General features: G+C 40.2%; 1 protein-coding gene across 1 annotated transcript in view; it reads left to right on the top strand.

Moving 5' to 3' along the window:
* Nucleotides 1-17,398, top strand: part of Lca5 (lebercilin LCA5) — a 41,312-nt gene extending 23,914 nt beyond the window's left edge. Inside the window, 8 exon segments of the mRNA XM_076918029.1 lie at nt 9,565-9,702; nt 10,570-10,663; nt 11,603-11,745; nt 12,682-12,811; nt 14,716-14,765; nt 14,768-14,939; nt 14,942-15,003; nt 15,005-17,398. Coding sequence (XP_076774144.1) covers nt 9,565-9,702; nt 10,570-10,663; nt 11,603-11,745; nt 12,682-12,811; nt 14,716-14,765; nt 14,768-14,939; nt 14,942-15,003; nt 15,005-15,577 — 1,362 coding nt within the window. The 3' untranslated portion in view covers nt 15,578-17,398.
* Nucleotides 17,399-21,134: the final 3,736 nt, after the last annotated feature.

The following is a 21,134-nucleotide window of genomic DNA, read 5'->3' as shown; positions in this document are numbered from 1 at the left end:
TTTGAGAGAACAGTAGATGTGTTTGACTGCTGAGCCATCCCTTCATAGCTGTCCCTTCATGTAACATTCCTTTACATAACAATTATTAAATGTTGCAGAGATGAAAAACTGTTGATGGTGAAAACATGAAGTGCTTGAAGAAGAAAACTGGGGTCACTGCTAATTTTTACTTTAAAACAATTCTAAAAAATGGCCAGGACATACATATATACATATATATTTAAATATATACTTATATATGTATATTTATAAATTTATAAATATATAAATATATGTATATATACATATAAAATAAGTATATATGTATATATTTATAATATAAATGTATATATGTATATATAACATAATTATACATATATGTTTAGTAACTTCAGCAGTTATGTTTGGAGGATCCATAAAAACTTCTAATTTCCTAGAGCAATTATTTTAGTTTTGTGTTAATATTTACATAGAATTTTTGAGCTGAAGAAGTAACAGAGGCTTTACCTTCTTTAACAAGAGGGGCTTTAACACTGAAGAAGTTTGCAGTGAAGTGCGATTTCCCCAGTCTGTGGAATGTGTAAGCATCCAGTCAGTCCCTGCTAGGAAGTAGTCTTTCCTTGCAAGGCCCTAGCAGTGTATCAGTGCCATACCTCCTGACTGCAGACCATGACAGCTGCTTGAAAACATTGCTTCTTCACTGACAAGTGTGCTTTGCATGCTGGGGAGGCAAGGCCAGGCCTTCAGGCTTATACAGCAGGCTCTGTACAAACTGAGGCATTCCCCATCTTGTCATGTTGTTTCATTGAAGAGACATGAACTAATTGAAAAATACTGTTAGAAGACTTTACAGGCAGATCTGTGGCTGTAGCCATGTTTGGTGCAGGCAATGCTGCTGTGAACATGGAGACGTTTATTGCTTTGTATGTCATGTTAGGCCTTGTCCCCTTTAGCTTTCAACTGACTGCATTCCTAAAGGTCAGGGACCAGCCTAATTTGGTTTTGTGCTCTCAGTATTGGATATTGTTCTGGCCAGCAGGGCATTGAACAGGGGTCTAGGGAGATCACCTGAAAGAGAAGATGGGGGACAGGCAAACGCAAAGAACAGCAGCTTGTCTATAGGCTGATCAAACCGCTGATCTAACTTTTTTACCCAGGGATTATATGCACATAGAGGCAGGATGTGGAGAAGGGGATGACGCAGGAGCGTAGGTGTTCAGGGGGAGTACAGGTATCTTCCAGAACAGAGTATCAGCTGGGTGAAGGTTCGGGGGACAGGTCACTATGACTCCGCCTATGATTCACTTGTCTTTATCTAAGTTGGTACTATCCACCAAGACTACCCAAGGTCTATAGCTGTCCACAAGACCTATGATTACTTGTTCTCATCCAGACTGGTAAATTTCCACCAAACCTGCCTGCTTACAATATCTTATAGCTATCTGTTTCAGTGTTTTTCACAGAGACCCAAGACTTTGTGTTAGCAGGCTGACTTAGGCTTATTACTGATTTTAGGCCTTCAGTGTATAAGCAGGGCTGTCCCTGACAGGATATGCTTTCTGAAATGGAATTAATGTTTCTGGAGAGAATGAGTGACTGGAGGTCTCTTGAGGCATTTGTGAGAGGTGCAGAAATGTGGAGGATGGCTAGTTTGAAGATGATAACATGAAAATGGACTATATCCCTGTGGCTCAAAATTTGGCTCCAAATAGGATCATAAAACTTGATAAAGGTTAAATATTAACTTTTCATTTATAAAAAAACCTAACTTTGTATCTATTGTGGAACCTCTGGCTGAATAGTTCAGGCTCTAATAAAGAACATATTTTTAGTTTCTAAGGCTATATTATTACTGCTTAAAGTGCCAACAAAAGGAGTTATACAGAGATGGGGGTAAGTGGTATTGTTAACTCTAATTTGTTGCTCAGATTACATATAACAACATGTACAAAATATTAACAAGCTGGCATAGAGAGAGCAAACAGGACAGCTAAGAAGTTAAAAGAACAACAGCAGCAGTGACAACAAGCCAGTCTTGTAAGACATGCTGAAACAGCCTGTCTTTGTGTTGGCTGAGCAGGTAAAGGTGATAGCAGCCAAGTCTGATGACCTGAGTTCAATCCCAGGGACCCAGATGGTGGAAGGGGAGAACTGACTCCCACAGGTCGTCCTGTGACCCACACATGTGCTCTGTGGCACAGGTACCTGCATACACATGTGCACACACACACATGTAATAAAATGTTTTTAAAAGAAATGAAATAAATAGGAAGGCACGGATCAGGCTAAGAGAAAATGTCACTTCATTGTTCAAAGGACTGTGGCATGGAAGAGGAGAAACACTTCTCGGGCGCAGTTCGTGGTGCAGTGCTAGCCCGATGAGCGTCACAGAGACTGATTTCCACTCATTTGTAAGGAAGGGCTTCCTAATCACTGGAATTGCCTTGTCATCTGCCAGGGCCCTCCGATGAGGCAGCCTGGTCAGGTGCCACGACTCTTGCCTCCCAAAGCTGAAGTCTTCAGAACTGAGCTGTAGAACACTGAATAGTGGTTAAGATAACATGAGGAGACCCACTTAAACAAATGATGGTCTAATGATATTCCCAGTGACATTCAGGTGTGTTTAAGGATATTCTTCTTTGGTAAGGAGGATGGAGTAAACAGAAGGAAGTCAGTGGCTTTGAGTCTGCTGTGGAGCTGTTGAGCCACGAGTCTCTCTCAGAGAGTTAGGATTCTGACCTACTTCACTTTGTGAGAAGTTAAATGTTTAATTTTTTTGTTTCATTAAATGTTTCTTTAAAGACATTTTGAAATTTATGAAGCAGTGTGGAAAGTTTCCGTCGTCGCACCAGCCAAAGATACTATTTCTAAGTTGTTTTTCTTCAATTTCTTGACATTTTAAAGGCATTTGCCCCCTCACGTAATACTGCACAACAGAAGAGAGTATCTGAAACATTCACGCTGTTCTCTGATTTCTGCTTTTGCCTTTGGTCTTATTCTGTAACAGAAGATAATGTTACTGAAGTGCCTGTGGCTTCCTTCCTCAGGACGCACTCTCCTGAAGCCAGATCGTCTCCAGCCTAGCCAGTGTATTTTCAAACACATCTTTAGAATTGGTCTTTTAATTTTTCATGTATTTTTTTCTTGTTCCCTTTTAAAAAGAGGAAGAAACTCTGAAAATGAAATAGTCTTACACCACAGAGAGATCTCAACTTTTAAGCCTCCTCCTGGATCTTTCTCTGTGAGTGAAAATCATACATAGCAGGAAACATGGTGATGGGCTTTTGTTTTACGTAATAAGCTACATCGTAGCAATCGCTTGGATCCTGGCCTTTACCTTACCCACTGGAAAGATGAACGCATTCTTGTTTCATTAGTGTGATACATTTAGATTTATTGAGATACATCATGGGATAATGTTACTTTGCTTGATGCAGCTTTACATATTGCTTAGTTCTTTATGCTAACACTGGAGAGTTTATGTCAGTGTTCACATATAATTTTATTTTATTCTAAGCTGCCCTTGTGCAGTTTATAGAACTCAAGACTATAAAAGTCTCCTGTAGAACGATGTGTAAGGGATCCTCCTTTTACTCTGTAGTACATGTTTCCCCTCATAAGCCTCTGGACTGAACGCTTCTTTCCAAGTTTGTATTTGATTTTTCTGTTTCTCCTGATTATGCCTTTCATTTAACACTTGGCTTGTATTCCATTTTCAGAGTAATTTATATTTGTTCATTTCACTTCAGGTTTTATATTTCCACCATTAAGTTAATATCTATTATTAGTAGTACATATAATTGTACATGTTAATGGGACTCACTTGGTATTTCCATATAGGCATATGACATGGATTGCTATAGTCATCTGTCTCCTGCATCCATCTCTAGTGATCACTAGTGTGTTTTTAGGATGATGGATTTTTGTTTCTGTGTGAGTGAGTGTGTGCTATGTGTCTTCCTGTGTTCAGCTTATTGCTTAACATGATGACGTCCACTGAATTTTCTGAAAGTGACAGGGTTTTTTTCTTCTCAGTTAAATAATACTTGATGGTACATGGGTATATGTATACACGGTATGTGTATATGTATGTAAATGATATGTGTATGCATGTATATGGTATATATGTATATATATGTGGTATGTATGTGTGTATATGGTGTGTGTATAATGTGTGTATGATATATAGTGAGTATATGGTATGCATGTATGTATATATATGTGTGATATGTATATGTGTATATGGTATGTATATGTGTATATGATCTGTAAATGTATGTATATGGTATGTGTATATGTGATATATGTATGTGCATAATGGTATATGTATGTATGTATATGATATGTGTGTATATGGTATGTATGAGTGTCTATGATGTATGTGTGTATATGGTACAAGTGTATCATGTTGTTTCCTTTATATTTTTATATCTTGACAAGCACTTAGGCTGATTCTTACTGTTTGGAATAGGGCTGCAGTACACGTGCGCAGCAGGTATCTTGTGAATCAAGCCCTCCTCCAACACACCTGACTAAAGCTAATCAAGCTTTAGTCAGGTGTGTTGTCACAGGAAAGCCACTAGGGCTTAGCAGTGACTCCGTCAACACTGGCTTGTGTTTATTGGGATGTAGTTGTGTACATCTTCATTCAGTCCCAGAAGGTCTTACGGGTCTAGACATTGAACTGTTTCTTCTCGCTTCCAATTTACTAGAAAAAGTTTCCAAAATATCAAGTAAAGATCCTTTGGATTTCATTAGTATCTGTTACCACATCCTCTTTTCATGTTTAATTTTATTAATTTGGTTATTATGTTCTCCCTCCCTCTTCTTTCCCTCTTGCACCCCTTTCTTCTCCCTTCCCCCCACTCCTATGCACTTTGGCTAAGAGTTTCTCCATGTTGCTGATAATGTATCTTTTCAGACAGCTAACTTTGTTTCACTGATTCCTTTAGTGTTGTTTGATCCTTCCTTCCTTTCTTCCTTCCTTCCTTCCTTCCTTCCTTCCTTCCTTCCTTCCTTCCTTCCTTCCTTCCTTCCTTTTCTGTTTTGGTTTTTCAAGACAGGGTTTCTTTGTATAGCTCTGTCTGTCCTGGAACTCGCTCTGTAGACTAGGTTGGCCGTGAACTCAGAGATTCACCTGCCTCTGCCTCTCAAGTGCTGGGATTAAAGGTGTGCACCAGGACTACCTCGCTACTATTCCTTTAGAGTTTGTTTCACTAATTTTTTATTCTCATCTTCATTATTTCCTCCCATCTTCTAATTTGGGGTTTGGTTTGCTCTTGTTTTTCTAAGACCTTGCTGTAGATCAGTAGGTTATTTATTTGAGACCTCTCTGGTTCTTTTAATATAGGTCTGTATCGCCTTAACACCCCCCTAGAGCTGCCTGGTAAGTTACGTTTTTACTTTCATTTGATTCTGAGCATTCCGGATGATTTCTTCAGTGACTGTGTGACCATTCAGTGTTCGCATGCTTGCTTTTTACCCCGTTGTATGTGTTTTAAAATTATTCTTTGAAATTTTCATGCATGTATACCTTTTCTTTGTTTCTTTCTGTGGTTTTCTATGATTTCTAATTTATAAGAAAGTCTTCCAGTCTTCAGATACTGATAAAATTTATTTTATGGTTTAAATTGATCCATTTTGGAGACTGTTCCATGACCCAATGAGGAGAAAGTATATTCACACTGTCGTGCATGTTCCACAGATGTCTGTTAAGTCTGGTCCATCTTAACTTTGAAGGTTTTCTTTGTCGTGATAACATGCTTACTGGTGAGAGTTGGTCTGAGGAGATCATCACTGTTTTATCTGGATCTGTAGAATTTGTTTATGGAGCTTAGTGCAAGGATGTGTGGTATATTTATGTTTCCAACAACTCTAATCTGTTGATGAATGTTTCCTTTTGCTGAGGATATGCTCTCCTTCGTCGCCTCTAATTTTGGCCTGCAGTCTGATTTATCACGCATCGCCCCACCTGTTCCTGCTTGTTTCCAGCTTCTGTGTGCTGGATAAATCCCCTTCCAGCCTTTCCCTTTCCGTGTATTTTTGCCATTGAAGTTGGACTTTGTTTGTCACCTCATAAGCTAGTCTGAAGTTTTTAATTGGAGAGTTAACAACCTCTTACTTCGGTTCAGGGTCAATATTGAGAGTCATTTGTTTTTAGAGTAACTTTGTTGGATTTTTTTTTTCTCCCCGTTGGTTGGTCTGTGTATGTTTTGTTCTTTTCTCTCTTCTTTATTTATTGTAGAAATTTGCCAAATGCCGAGTTAAATATGCTTGATTCCTTCCTTATTCTCACTTTTAAAATCTATTTATATTGTAAAATGTATTCTATAATGCTAGTTTAGTAGTTATGGATTGCTTTATTTCGTGCTTACTTTGGAAAGCACTTCCTTTATGTTAAAGAACACCTCTGGTCTGTTTGGTAGTTATAAGCGGTTGTATAAGCCGTTGTTTACTCTTGGGTTTCAGATACATCGGTACATGTTTCTGTGGTGTTTGGGCTTGCTACAGAGAGGTCTAATGCTGCCTTTGTTGCCTTTCATCTGTAATGTGCCTTGAAGACATTCTTTTCTGGCCTTGTCTATTTGGAATGCTAAATGCCTCTTGTATTTAGTTGTCTATTACTCTCCCTTGATTTAGAGAACGTTTTAAAACTGTAATTTCAGTGATCATGTTTTCTGTGCCTGTAGTTTGTACTACAGCCCCTTTTAGACATGGATTCTCAGGGTTGGTTTCTTGATCATGTCCTGCAGTTTATCACTATTGTGGTCAGTGGAGTTTATGTCCTGATTGACAAGAAATTCTAGAGCATTGGGCAAGGGCCATGGGCACTGGTTGAACCTCCAAGCCCTGGCCCTGCAGGTGTCTCACTGAAGCCCCTGCTCATCTTCAGCACAGCTGGTCTCTTCGTTTGCCCCAGAATGCTGGCTGTGGCCTCGTGCATTTACCTCTTCCTCTTTGCTCCAGCTTGTACTTTCCACTCGTTAATCCCCTGTGCATATGTGAGGTGAGGTTACAACCAGTTCTTCAGGACCTTTGTGAGGCAGAATTCGAAGGTGTTTTGTTGTTTGGTACAGTTCCTTCTGCTGTCCTTTGCAGAAAGGCCCCTTGATCCCAGGCAAGGACATATCTGTGCAGTCTCTGAAATTGAGGTATGCAAGGGTTCCAAACTCCCGAGTGAACAACTTCAGACAGTGGTCTCATTTTAAGGTGACTGCTGGCATTTTCCAGGTTTGCCGCTGTTCTGAGCTTGTCACCGTTGCTCAGTGTTGATGCTTTCCTTCAGGGTTCATGTTCTTTCCTACTGGAATAGACTTTCTTTGAGTGTGTCATGTTTTTTGAAAATGTTGTCTCTACTCTGGAATGTTGGTTGTCTTCACTTGGGCTCCAGCTGAGCCGTGGGTCCTTTGCAGCTTGAGCATGCTCATCCCATCTTACTTGTGGTGTTCCCTCTCTTCGGTTTAATGACTTCCTGATTTGCCTCAAAATAATCAGGGGTACAGTTTTCTTGCTACTTGTTCTGTAGAAATATTTCAAGCTTAAGTAGAGTTGCAAATCTCAAATGTACAATGAATGATAAATAGTTTACCAACTCACCTATTGTAAACATTTAAAATGTTTGGTTTGTATTATGTAGTCACGGGATCCCATGCTCTTTCTGTGTCATGTGTGGAAACACAGAGTGACTTTCTGAGGGGAAGTTACATAAGTCATTCCCCTTGGCCCTATAGATACCAGTTTTGTGATTTACATGTATACAGTAATTTTGTTTATTCCACTGACCCAGTATGGTTTTGTTTGTTTGTTTGTTTGTCTTTTCTGTTGACTTAATTTCTATTATACCCCTCCTCCTGTAATACAAGATCCAGTCTGATGCGAATACAGTACCGACCTATGTAGGTTTTTTATATAGAACATTTTAACTTAGTACTATGTCCTTGTTGCTATGTTTGGATTTTTTTTTTTGAGAGAGAATCATACCATGTAACCCAGACTGGCTTTCAATTCATTCTCCAACTGCCTCGGCCTTCCCATATCTGAGATTTCAGGCATGCAGCACCAGGCTCAGGTTAGAACATCCTTAATTTTGCATTTCTCTGATGCATCATTGTTACTAACCCAAGTTTGTCCGTAGGAATATAGGCAATATCATTTCCTTAAGGTCATTCTGAGGTCCATGATGTCTGCCTGGCCAGCTGTTCTTTCAGTCACACTGAATAAATTGTTTTTCTCTGCTTTTCACCATTAACTTCTTAATTGACATATTGAGGAAAGTTGCCGAGCCAAGGCAACTGGCTGGGGCCACAAGAGCTGTTACTTTTGCCCTGAAAATCCCCACCCTACATTCCCACTCACAGTGATTGATACTGGAAGCTGTTGGTCCCTGTGAACCATGGTCACTTAGACGACCTAGTTTCAGACATTCTGACAGGTAATATTCCTTCACTGTGGCTTGGCTCAGCATTTTCTTCACAGCTAATGATTCTGGGCCTTGTGTTTGGTGCCTATATATCTCTGTCTTCTTTGATAAATTACCTGCTCAGATATTTCTTCTACTATTTTTTTTAAACTAAGCTGTTTGGTTTTTTATTATTGAATTTTGTGAATATATATATTATATATATTTAAATATATATGAAATTTATATTTTTTGTATTGATATAAGCCAGATAAGTTGCTTCCCCCCAAATAGCTTTTTATTCACTTTTTTTCTTTCAAAGACAGGAGTTCTTACTTTCAGTGAGAATCTAGAAACTTCATCTCTTAACATTGCCCTGGAGAAATTATTAATTTATGTTTTAAGTTATTTATACTAGGATATTCACCATGGGAAAAACCAGAAGCATAGAAAAACTGGGACAGCAGAATCTCTTTAAATAAATTGTGCTGATTTAACAAATGGAATGTGATCATCCATTTCAAAGGACTGTGGCACTAAAGTCTGTGGCACTTTTTTTTTTTTTTTTTTTTTTTAATGGTGGTGAGGAAAAAGCACATAGAGAAGCCTGGCTGTACCTCTGAGGTATCAGCAATGATGATGGCACAGTAGTAAAATTATAACTGCCTTTTATTTCCCTTTTTTATACATAGTTTTATGTTTTGTTTATAAGACTTTTTTTTTCATCTAGATGTTAGACAAGTAACAACTTATTTGAAGATAAAATATTTTAATCTGAATTCTTTATAACGTTGATGAGGCATGTTCAGAGACCATGGGAACAGCTAGTTTCCTGAGAGGGTGGGCCAGTGCAGCTCTGCACCTGTGTTGTTTGCTGTTACCCACCTTGGTATTTTCTGCCCAGCAGTGCATTCTGGGAACTCCTGTTCCATCAGTTCTGTCTTTCGCTTCCACAAGAGACTGTGTGTTGCAGGCAGATGTGTAAGGATCAATTACCCGTCATCAGGAAAAGCAAGGATCACCAATCTAGGTGTCTTCCTAACTGTTAGTGGGCCTGTTTCCTGGGTTGAGTTATGTTCCTGAACACGAAGCTTAGCCTGGTTTTAAGTCTTGTCAGCGCTACCAAGATGTCGTCTGACACTGCCAAGTCCCATGTTTCACTATTGGTTTTGTTGTTGTTACACAAGGAGCTATCAAAAAACCTGGAGCTGAGCACAAACAGTTTCCAGCGGCAGTTGCTTGCTGAAAGGAAAAGAGCATTTGAGGCTTATGATGAAAATAAAGTTCTTCAAAAGGAGCTGCAGAGGCTCCATCACAAGCTGAAGGTGAGTCTGCCTTTAGACTGCATGATTTCCCATGCCATGTAAATCCCATGAGAACCTAGTACTTACAATAATGGTCACTCTTCATATTGGCTACTATATAATCTACCAAATTCTAATATCTATCACTTAGAAACAAAGCATTGTTAATGTGATTTCTATAACGAAGTAAAATACTGTATGTGCCAATAAGAACAATGTAAATGAAATGAAAAAACAGAGTTCTAGAAGAGGATCATGGGAAGGAGCATGTGTGTCACACTCTTGAATGATCTAGCATTTGTCTTCACATGACCCTGGCAGGGCTTGCTTTTAAAGTTCTTTTGGTTAGAGGCAACACAATTCACATTTGTTAATTGTGTTAAAGATGCTTGCATTTGACAGAGGTCATTGATGGGCTGAAATTTTGCTCAGAAGTCTGCAGAAGTATGCATCATCTTGTATAATTTTCTCTTGGATCACCAAGTTCTCAGAAAAAGGCATTATTCCCATATTGTGAAGAGTTCTTGGGTTGAAAAGTGTGATTCAACTTTTAAGTCATTAGTAACTCAGAATCCATATTTAAGAGAGGCTCTGCCTTTGTCTCTGTGGCTGAGCCTGGATGATAGGCATTAGTAACCCTGGGGGAGGAAGTAGAGCTTGTGGTATTTGCATCCCTCTTTTCCCCTTCCTTCCTGCCTCCTTTTCTTTACCTCCTTACCCCTTTCTTCCCCTTAAAATAATAGTCACCCTTCATATTAACTACTATATAATCTACCAAATTCTAATATCTGTCACTTAGAAACAAAGCATTTTTAACGTCAGTCAACACAATGAAGATGTTTAATTTCAAACTTTTACCTTCCTTCCTTGTATTGGGTTTGTTTTCAGGAGAAGGAGAGAGAATTGGATATAAAAAACATCTATGCTAATCGCCTGCCCAAATCCTCTCCAAAGAAGGAGAAAGAAATTCCAAAGAAACATGGTATAGTAGGATTATTGCTGTTAATAACAAATGGTTCTAAAGGGAAGGGAAGGGGAAAAGGGGAAGGGAAGGGAAGAAGGGAAGGGAAGAAGGGAAGAAGGGAAGGAAGAAGTGTCCTTGGAACAGTTTTGACCTTTTGTTATGAGTCAGATTTACTAGGAATCACATTTCTTTCAACTTTTGTCTTTGTTCAAGAGAGGTCATTAAACTAATGTGTAAGGGGACAGGGGGATAGCTTGGGAGCTTAAGAGTGCTTGCTGCTCTCTCAGAACACTCTTGTAAGGTGCCTCACATTGACCTCAAACTCAAGCTCCAGAGGATCTGACACCCTGTTCTGGGCCCTTTGAGCACTCAGACATACATGGGGCACAGACACACAAACCTATACACGTAAATTAAAAAACAGAATTTGTAGAATTAAATAGATACAGTTTATGCAGCCTTTGAAAAGCTTCAATACATTCCTGTGCTGAAGCATTGCAAAGCATGCTTTTATATTAAATAATAAATTTAATTTTAATAAAAGGTTAAAAACCTTCTTATTGGAATTTTGATAACATAAAATTATATAATTATTCCCAAGTTTGAAGCACCTGCCTCTCACAATTGCACTTTCTCCTGTGGCCATTTTACTCCCTCCTTCGATTTCCTGGTGTATTTTGAAGCAAATCCCCAATAGTATTTCACTTCACTTCACTTCATAGTTTGTATTATTGTGCAGTTTTACCTTTTTCTTTTAAACAAAAGTATAATCTTCCTGTGAATTACAGAATTTTTAAAGTATTAACTTTGCAAAAGATTGTTAGCATCTGTAGTATAATTACCCTCAAATCACATAATTGGTAGTTAATCCTTCATGAGCAAAGTGTGTGAGCTGGTTGTTGCTGATTAACTTTATATCCATATTGTTAGAAAGCTTTTCTATGGTTTTCTTGGTAGTATCCTGCCAGAGTGACTTTACAGACCTGTGTACAAAAGGAGTACAGACCGCTGAAGACTTTGAGCTGGAAGAGTTTCCTTTCACAGCACAGACAGTCCTGTGTTATGAAAACAGATGGGATGGGCCGGAATATCTTTCTTCGGTGAGTTTAGCACAGTGACTGGAGTCAAATTCCAGGAAAACCTTCTGCACGGATGTGGTCAGAAGTTCTGCACATACATTCCACCTCGCACTAGTCCTGTGTCCTCTGGGGAGGTGTGCTAGTCACCTTCTTGTTTCCGTGACCAAATATCTCATGTAGCCCACAGAAGAATAGGTTCACTGTGGCTCCTGACTTGGGGGAATGTCATCCATCATGGTAGGGGATGTGAGTCAGGAAGCAGAGAGGAATGCAGCCACTCGGCCAGCCCTCTTCTTTTTCCCTTTTGTCCCCAGCCATTAGAGTAGGTCCCTACACATTCAGCATGGGTCTTCCTCCTCAGTTCAGTTCCTCTGGGGTACACTCAGATGTGCATCTCCTAGACAACTGATTCTAAGCTGACAATGAAGGTTGACCATCATGGGGGGCTAGTAAGTCAGTTTATAACATTATTTGAGCTAAATACTACATAATTAATTATTAATTAGAGATTTTGAACAAAATGCAGATTTAAAAGATTCAGTGTGGCTGTCAGTGCCTGTGTTCTGCAATTCAATATCAATCATCTTAGCTGGCTACCAAAGCTGGGTAATGGCCATTTCTAGTTAGCTGGATTAATCAGATTTTGTTGTTAAAATAGACAAATCCAAGCTACCTTTACAGCTTACCTCTTGACAGTTTTATGTAGATTTTTGGCTTTATTTTTATTACATTGATTGGTTCTCATATAGCTTATGTTTTCTCTTTTTTTTTAGTTAAATTAAAAGATAATCTTTTCTTTTTTAAGCATCTTTCTCAACATGGTAACTTGTGATTCATTAATTTATTAAGTGAAGATTCAATTTAATTTCTAACTTAGTGATCATGCTTAATGGATGATCCACCAAATTTAATGTCTGTTCCCCCTCCCACTTCCATATAAATTTGGATACATAACAGTACCTGGAATACCAGGAGCGAAACGAACATGGATCAGAGATTCTAAGTTCAGTTTTGGAACAAGAAGGAAAGTACAGTGAAGATCAGGACTCATGTTCTGCAAAGCAGGAGGCGGGGAAGCCTGAGAGTGGTAAGTGTCTGTGGGGGCAGTGGGTGGGCTGTCAGGCGGCTGCAAGGGAACAGGAAGAGGCATCAGCAGAGGGTGGAAAATGGGGAGTCAGAACAGCTGGATAGAGTTAGAAAAGAAAGGAAATGAAGACTCCAAGTTGCTACTGGGGCTTGGGAATCATGAATAAATCAACTTCAGTGAATTTAGATGAAACAACATTTAATCAAAGAGGAAAAATTTTCCTTTGTGGTGACTAAAACTTGAGAAAGAGCCGAGAGCGCCCTATGTTGCATTAGCCTGGAAACTGAGTCATGGCGTAGCTGAACCATAAAAGCCAGTGCTCTGCAAGGCCCCGAGTGTCTCCCTCATTTTTGTTTGTTTTTAATTGGCAGATCGTTACTAGCATTGCTTGTGAGTCTGGAGAGGCAGTTCACACAGTTTGCATGATGGACTGAATGCGCTAGAGGTGTGGGCACCAGGGGTTCCAGACTAACTTCCGTATCCCAGTTAATTCCATGGAAGTTGCATACAGAGAAATCTGTTGAGTTTGTTTGTTTTGAGCTGAAATTCATGGAACAGAAATTTGTGATCCAATTGTGGCTTCAAGTTGTTACTATGCACATTGGATGGGAAGTGCTGTTTGTATCACTGTGGGCCAGAGGCCGAGCAAGATGCTTTTATGGATTAAGCCACAGAATGGAGAATTGTTATAGGCGGTTGATTTTAGGGAACAACAACAACAAAAAGGAATAAAATGACCGAAGACTGTGGCCTGGTCCCCTAGGCTCCCCCCCAGCCCCCCATGTTCTATACAGGGTGATCTGATATTAGAATGATATCAGAATGTATGGTGTGCTAAAATTATATTTTAATTCTTTCACTAGAAAAATGACTTCAAACTTATAGAAAACTGCCAAGAATGGCCATAAACAATGACAACCAAACAAAAAAAACAAAACAAAAAACCCTTTGAACCCTTACAAATGAATTCTGCACCTCACAGCGGTTCCCTTGAGACCGTGGCATGTGTTTGTTCCAAGCACAGACATTCTCTTACAGTCTCCGCACAGTTCCCACATTCAGGAGCTCTCTGACACAGTTACCTTGGCTGTTGTCCAGATTGTGATCCTGTTGGTAAACATGTGACTGTTCCTTGAAGCATTTTCTTCCCTCAGAACTCGATTATAAATTGCGTTTAATCCTCTAGGGTTCTTTTTACTCTGGAGTGTTTTTTGCTTATGTTTTTTAGTCTGTGAGTCATATATGTGTGTGCATGTACACACACACACACACACACACACACACACACACATTTGTTGGTGCTGGTGGTGTTTTTTTAGGACAGCATTTCTCTGTATAGCCTGGAATTCATTCTGTAGACCAGGCTGGCCTCGAACTCACAGAGATCTGCCTGCCTCTGCTTCCTGAGTACTGGGATTAAAGGCATTCACCATGGCCTCTTGGATTGAAATTAATATTTTCGATGAGTGTCTACCTCTTAAAAAATAAATGCTCTTCATTTGAGATTTAACCGAGATGTTTGTCTTGATTTGAGTTGATAAACTTACTATTTGAGATGTATGTAAGGGTTGCTTTCTCAGGACAGCCAAGAATTTATTTGTAAGCTCATTGTTCTGTGTGTCTCGTCACACATCATGAATTGGACAGTACTCCATAGAGAACCTTCCTACTGCTACACTGAAGACCAAAGTGTGCCATGGGACCCTTAAGTGCAATTTGTATTAATTATTTCTAATCCAGAATGTCAGCATAGAAACAAAATATTGCATGTCCATTACACCCTTTCTTAGAATGTCAAATGTAGATTTAAAAGCCATTTTTTTTCAGAAGATGGTAGCTGAATTTTCGTATTTAAAAATACTTATTGCTTTAAAATTCCCTTTTTAAAATTTCATTTTATACAGAGTGGGAAAGAGAAGAGCTTGATAAGGTGAAAGGCAAGCCATCTCTGCTAGGGGCAGAGCAGAGAAGCTGGCGTTGGAAGCTGGAAGGTTACCAGTGGAAAATTATCAAACTCAGTCTGTTGATAAATTTGAAGATGAGGCAGAAAGACTAAAGACAGAAATGCTTCTTGCCAAACTGAACGAGATCAACAAAGAACTCCAGGATCCTCAGAGCCTCAACCGGCCCCTTTGCCGTTGCTACCCAACTTCGGATCCAAGCTGCACTCTCCAGACCGACAGCCCCAGACCTTACTCGTTCCCTGAGTCCTCGGACAGATCATTTAGTGGACAACACTTGCCGGACATGAGCTTTTTAACTCCCAGGGGGGAAGGCTGGAGTCCAGGACCCATCCGAAGCCCAGCCCCTCCAGATGAGTTTTCATTTGGTAGCTATGTGCCTTCATTTGGAAAAACCGGGAAGTCGAATCCACCTAGCCAAAAAAGTAGCCTTTTAGATTTCCAGAGCAACAGTTCTGAAAGCCTGAGTAAAGACAATCTAGACTTCATCTCGAGGAAAGAGAAAAAGGCGACACTGATGGAGCAGCTGTTTGGCCCCAGGGCCAGCAACACCACTGTCTCCTCCAAGAGCACTGACTCACATTTCCCTGCTGCCGGCAGAGACGACTTGGACCCTCTTCATTTCCTCTCTGGGGACAGAAGCAGCAGAGTCCGGGAGCCTGATGATGAAAATGAAAACCTTTTCCTCAGCGAAGGAAGAAGTTTTAATCCAAATAGACACCGGCTGAAGCACACAGCTAACAAGCCAACAGTCACAGCCGTTGACTCTGCTGACGAGGACATTGAAGAGGTCACCCTCAGATGACTGACTGGAGTCAGCCGTTGACTCTGCTGACGAGGACATTGAAGAGGTCACCCTCAGATGACTGACTGGGGCACACAGAGTATATATATTTTTTCAATTGTAAATATTAAAGTATTTTAATACAGTATTTATTATAAACATTTAAACTTTCAATGGTAAAATAGCCTTAGTAGGGAGTAATTTTTAGTGGCTAACTGTGGCATAATTAAACAAAGCCACTTGCTAAGAATGCTTTTTTTGTTTTGAAATGAACCAAAAAGGAGAGTTGTTGCTTACAGTTTTTCTATGTGTACAGCTAGGCCTCACTGAGCTAGCGCTGTGGGAAGTTTTGCTTCACTAGAATCTTCCTTGTTTCTTTTCCTTCTATTTTTGATCCAACCTCAGGGAGCCTAAGTGTTGTTTTCCCACTGATGGCTAGGTGGAAACTGAGGGTCTCCAGAAGGATTAAAGACCTCAGGTGGCAGACAGCAGTGGGACTTAAGAGCTGTGCCCTTGTCTGAGGTGATAGAGCCAAGCCACTCTTGAGTAGAAATGGCAATAATGTTGGGACTTCCTTTTCTTGTGGAGACATCCCTGGGTACTAAAGTGTACACTGGGCAGTTACTCCTGAGGAGTGATTGGTACTCCTCAGTTGCAGGCCTGAAGTCACTCACTGCTGCTTTGCCGACCACTTGCGTGAATCACGGGAGAGCACAGGAGACTCTGTGGCTGCAGGAAGCTAGCGGACACTGTCCTTCCTCTCCTCTTCTGTACACTCTGTATTCTGGTGACCAGGTGGAAGATTCCCTACCAAATACAGGCAGTAGAAGAAGTGCCAGCCCAACACAGAATGATTTTCAACTCAATTATGTTTCCAGAGTGATATGTTTGGAAATTTCAATACCTATTTTTTAAGATTTGAACTTGTGCTCAAACTCAGGAGACATCAGTGTGCTACTCTTGGGTTTACAGGACTGATGTTGATGCAACCTCACAAAGATGTTTTTAGAATTGGGGCTCCTGCATTGCTGAGTAGATGCAATAGTTTTCTGTTGAAAGGCATAGGTTTTCCTTCCACTCAGTTCAGGACAGCTGCAGAGGCATTTGTTGACTTGGTCTGGTCTGTTGGAGCAGTAATTGATCAGCTGAGGAGAAACACTGTATGTCACGTGGGTAACCTGAGCAGTATATCCATTTGTTCATAGCGTGCATCTTATGCAGGGCATACATACTGATTGGGGGATAGAGTTGCCATGGTGTCTGGGTTCTTCTGCTGATACTTGATAAGACCTTTCCTGGTCAGTCCTAACTCGCAGCTTTACTGCCTGTGGCCCCCCTTCCCCCTGGATTGGGTTCTTGTCGGTTTTTTGGAAACAAACTCTCCTCAAAGTGCTAAATAATATTTAAAACTTTTCTCAAAAGAAGATTTTAGGTCTTCTGTGAATAAGCATTTACTATATTGCAAATCATTGTAATATATGTAAACATGTTATTTGTGATACAGTTCTTGATAAAGCATTATGTAATGTTAATTTTTTTTGTGGCTATAAGTTTTCTACCAAAGTATTCTAATTTTAAGGTTTTTACATTGTTTTTTTTTCCAGAAAAATTTTTATTCATTACTTTCATTATATTTATGCCTTTTTCTACTTGAAAGTCTACTTAACCCAATGAAACAAAGGATTATTAAAATTAAGCTAAAAGCTTAAAGGCATTATGATGTTTAGTATTAAAATTTGATATTAAAATGTACAGAACTTAGAGAGCAAATCAGTTTTTTTCTAAATGTCAAGTTAAATTTATTTGTACTCAGAACTCTTATTAATAAAACGTTAAAACACACTGTGATTCTTTATTTGAATGACACTTTATATTTGAGAGACGGGCTGTGGAAGCAGGATCTGGAAGGTTTTTACTTCATTTTTCTCCTTTATTTTGTTCAGGACTTTTAGTTGAAGCACTTGAATTTATACTAACTCAGGCTAGTCAGTGTGGCCGCCTTATCAGATAATTATAGTTCTAATTAATCTCTTCGACCTTATTAGCTCCTGCAAAGATGCATATTTCACGTGGTAATAAAGAGAAGGTGCAGGCGGGGAGGATAGAGCTGGATGGGGAACGCAGGCCTGTTTCCTGGCGGACCCTGGGTTTCCTCATCTTCATTTCACATTCCAAGCTGGTGTGGACACCAGGAAGGGAAATGTGCACCGAAGCGACAGTGTGAATGCTTTAGATGTATAGACATTATCCTAACTTAGCCACAGAGAATACCCATAAAGCCTTTTTCTCAGCTTCACAGTACGTACCCTTCACACATTAAAGTCCTTTAAAAAAAAAAAAATTGAAAGTGCCCTCCTCTTAATGAGGTGAGTAGGGAAGGTGGAGGCTCACCCTGTAGGTGCTGCATTTATCTGGCAATTTGTGGATTGCTCAGCTTACAATGGTCTTCTGTGATCTTTATGGTGGTTATAAGTAAGGGGAACACGGAAGTCAATGCTCCACCAAGTGCCCAGCACATTATAAGCACTTGATAAACAGCTGCTGTTATATAGCTAATTATGATCAGTGAAATAAATAATTGAAAAAGTGGGCAGACACACACACACACCAAAAACTGGGCACACAACACAAGCAGTTAAGCTTCTAAGGCCCACGTGAGGTCTCCATACTGAAGACACCCTGGCTTGCGTCTACTGGTCATTCAGTTGGCACCATGAGCGTTTCTACAGAACGAAGAAAAAGAACAGAGTTTTCTCGAGACGGTTTTGTGGCATGAGGCAAAGGGAAAGCCTCACAAACAATTAAAGAGTTGGACAGTGCTGGGCCTTAGGTCGCGTGAGTTATATTTTCAAGTCCCACTTCTGCTACCAGGATGTGTCTGGATAAGCTTGGAAACCTCTGCATCCCCCCTTTTCTCTCTGCTACTGAGACAGTCGGTCTTGTGGGGCTTGTATATATACGTTCAGTGAGTTGATATACCCAAAACCATGCTTAGAGAGCCACAAGTACTCAAATGTTAGCTGCCTTGTTGTTGTATGGAAAGGAATAAGAAGAGGTTTTAAATGCCCAAGATAGCAGTTACTGCTTCCTGTCCTTTGGTTCATTTATACTTCACAGGGCCTTTTCCTGAGTGAGCTGGTACTTTGTAATCGTTGCTCTCTCTAGAATTGAGGCAAACATGTCACCTGTGTCACAGCGTTACCCAGATTTCACAGTTAGAATATTTGCACTCAATACTCACAGACATAAGAAATAAAACCAAACAGCAAACAAACAAATGAAAAATTGTGCATCAATACTCAAACAAAAATAGCTTCTACAAACTTATTACTTTTGCTTTGTCTTGTTTTCAGGTAATCTTTTGGTAAGAATAAATTGGTAGCTTCAAACCTACGTCATCCCTTCAGCTGGCACTATCTCCCTAAAATGTCTACAGACTGGCAGAAGAGTCATTGCCCATGTTTTGCAGTGATATGCCCACTTTCTGTGCTGGTTGCCTTAATCAGGGAAGGATGGACTCTCTGCTCTTACCCTGCTCAGGACAAGGTTAGGAATGGGAAAGGCATGGTTCCACTGATGAAGCGTTTTGGAGAGTTGGTGGCTGCTGGGGAGAGTCAGATTTCTTTCAGAGTGCAGCCTCTGGTAGGTTCACTCAGATCCAATGGTTGGCCCAACCCATGAGTATATGGGCGACCCAATCTGGAGTTGATTTTTCTTAAAAAACATGAAGTTGGGAGGGGGTGGATTTGAGGGGTGTCGTGTACGGGTGAAAGGGTGAATGTGATAACAAATATGTTGTATGTGTGTATTAAATTCTCAAAGAATAAAAAAAAGTTTTTGTTTAAAAAAATAATAGTTTATTTCTGGGATATGTCTCCTCTGCATTTGTGAATATATCCAGTCTGTCCATAACACAAAGAAAAAATTAGAAATGAGTCAAAACAGAATGGAAACACATTTGGCTTTGAGGTCAGGAGGTTAGACTTGACAGTTTAGAAATTACAATTTTCATCAAATAATTTGTCTTCAAGTTCCATATATGTGAAGTCGGACTGATCATATCTTTACATGCTTCTGAGAATCAGTTGAAGTGGTTTATTTTTAGAAAGAACAATAGAATGAAGCATGTTGCAACAGGGCTATTATTGTCAGCTCTGTACTTAAGAGATACACAATTGGTCAGAAGAGGATAAAGGGATAAAGCAAAGTTATTGTCTGCCTGTTGCCTCTGTGCTCAGGAGATGGGGAGAAGGAACCCCTGGGGCAAGAGAGCTAGCTAGACCAACCAAATTAAATGGATGGGCTCAGGTTTGGCAAAAGACAGAATAGAATGATCGAGGAAGATGCCTTATGTCAATGTTTGGCTTACACATACACGTACACACGGATGTAGAGTCAACACAAATGTACTCACTCCATTGACACACAAAGTATTCATTGCCATCCAAGTGTCTTTTAAATAGCTGAGGCTGTCAATATGAGCATTTGAAAAGGTAGGTGTGTTCTTAGCCATCTTCCAGTGAAATGGCTCTGGCCTCTCTTGACCCATGCAGGCTGCAGCCCTCCAGAGGAGGCATCTGGCTTTTCTGGGAAGCCACAGCCTGCAGCTGTGGGAGAAACGAGTTTGCATAGAATTTTGTTTCTCTGCAGTACTCATGGAGAAATCAGAAGCCAAGGAATTGCCTGTCTGCCTCCTTTGATGACTCTCCAGCAGAGTACAGTGATCCCTTCAGCTTGGCGCTATCCCCCTAAAATGTCTACAAACTGGCAGAAGGGTCCTTGCCCAGGTTATGCAGTGATATGTTCACTGTCTGTGCTGAACTCTGCTAGGGCATGCCACCCAGGCAGTAATGTTGGGGAGCCCCTAAATTCCAGGCCTATCTCCACTAACTGATCTGATTAAAATCTATGTCCTGTGCAGTATAGGAATTGATTCTGGCTAGGTACTTTTTTTTTTTCAGATAATTTATATAACAGGCCATTGTTATGTCTGATTTTTTACCCTGATACAGGAAATCAAGGGTTCATATACAATCAGTGATGGATACCTGAAACCATGAGCTATGGGTAATATGAGACAGGAGGAAATCCTTCAAATAATGGGTACAAACCTGCATGCCACTTAAAATAATTTTCAAAAGGATGTAAAATCAGTAGCAAAAAACACTGACCAGGGAAATTGTTGCAGCCGGTTCTGCTCTACCTGGCTTGAGACAAAAGACTTAACAGTGCCTGAATAGTTACTATGTTGCGGCCTGCTCCGCTCTGCCTGGCTTGGCCTTTCAAAGGCTGGGATTAAAGGCGTGTGCCACCACTGCCCGGCTTCAAACTGCCGCTCCGGTCTTCGGGTCAGGGTCTAGAGAGAGAGAGAGAGTGGGGATAAGGGAAAGAGACGAAAGGAATGGAGACAAGACAGAGGTTCTGATCAAGTCTCAAGTCTTTTTTATTGAAGGGAAATCTGGGGTAGTTATACACGTTTGCCACGCCCCTTGTAGGCATGTGGATATGACGTAAGCCTTGGAGGCGTGGCTAGCATGTGGATAGCTGCTTTCTAGCTGCTTTCTGCTAAAAGTTGGCT

Source organism: Arvicanthis niloticus, chromosome 21, assembly GCF_011762505.2.
Source record: "Arvicanthis niloticus isolate mArvNil1 chromosome 21, mArvNil1.pat.X, whole genome shotgun sequence".
NCBI classification, from domain to species: Eukaryota; Metazoa; Chordata; class Mammalia; order Rodentia; family Muridae; genus Arvicanthis; species Arvicanthis niloticus.
This window is presented reverse-complemented; position numbering and strand designations above follow the sequence as displayed.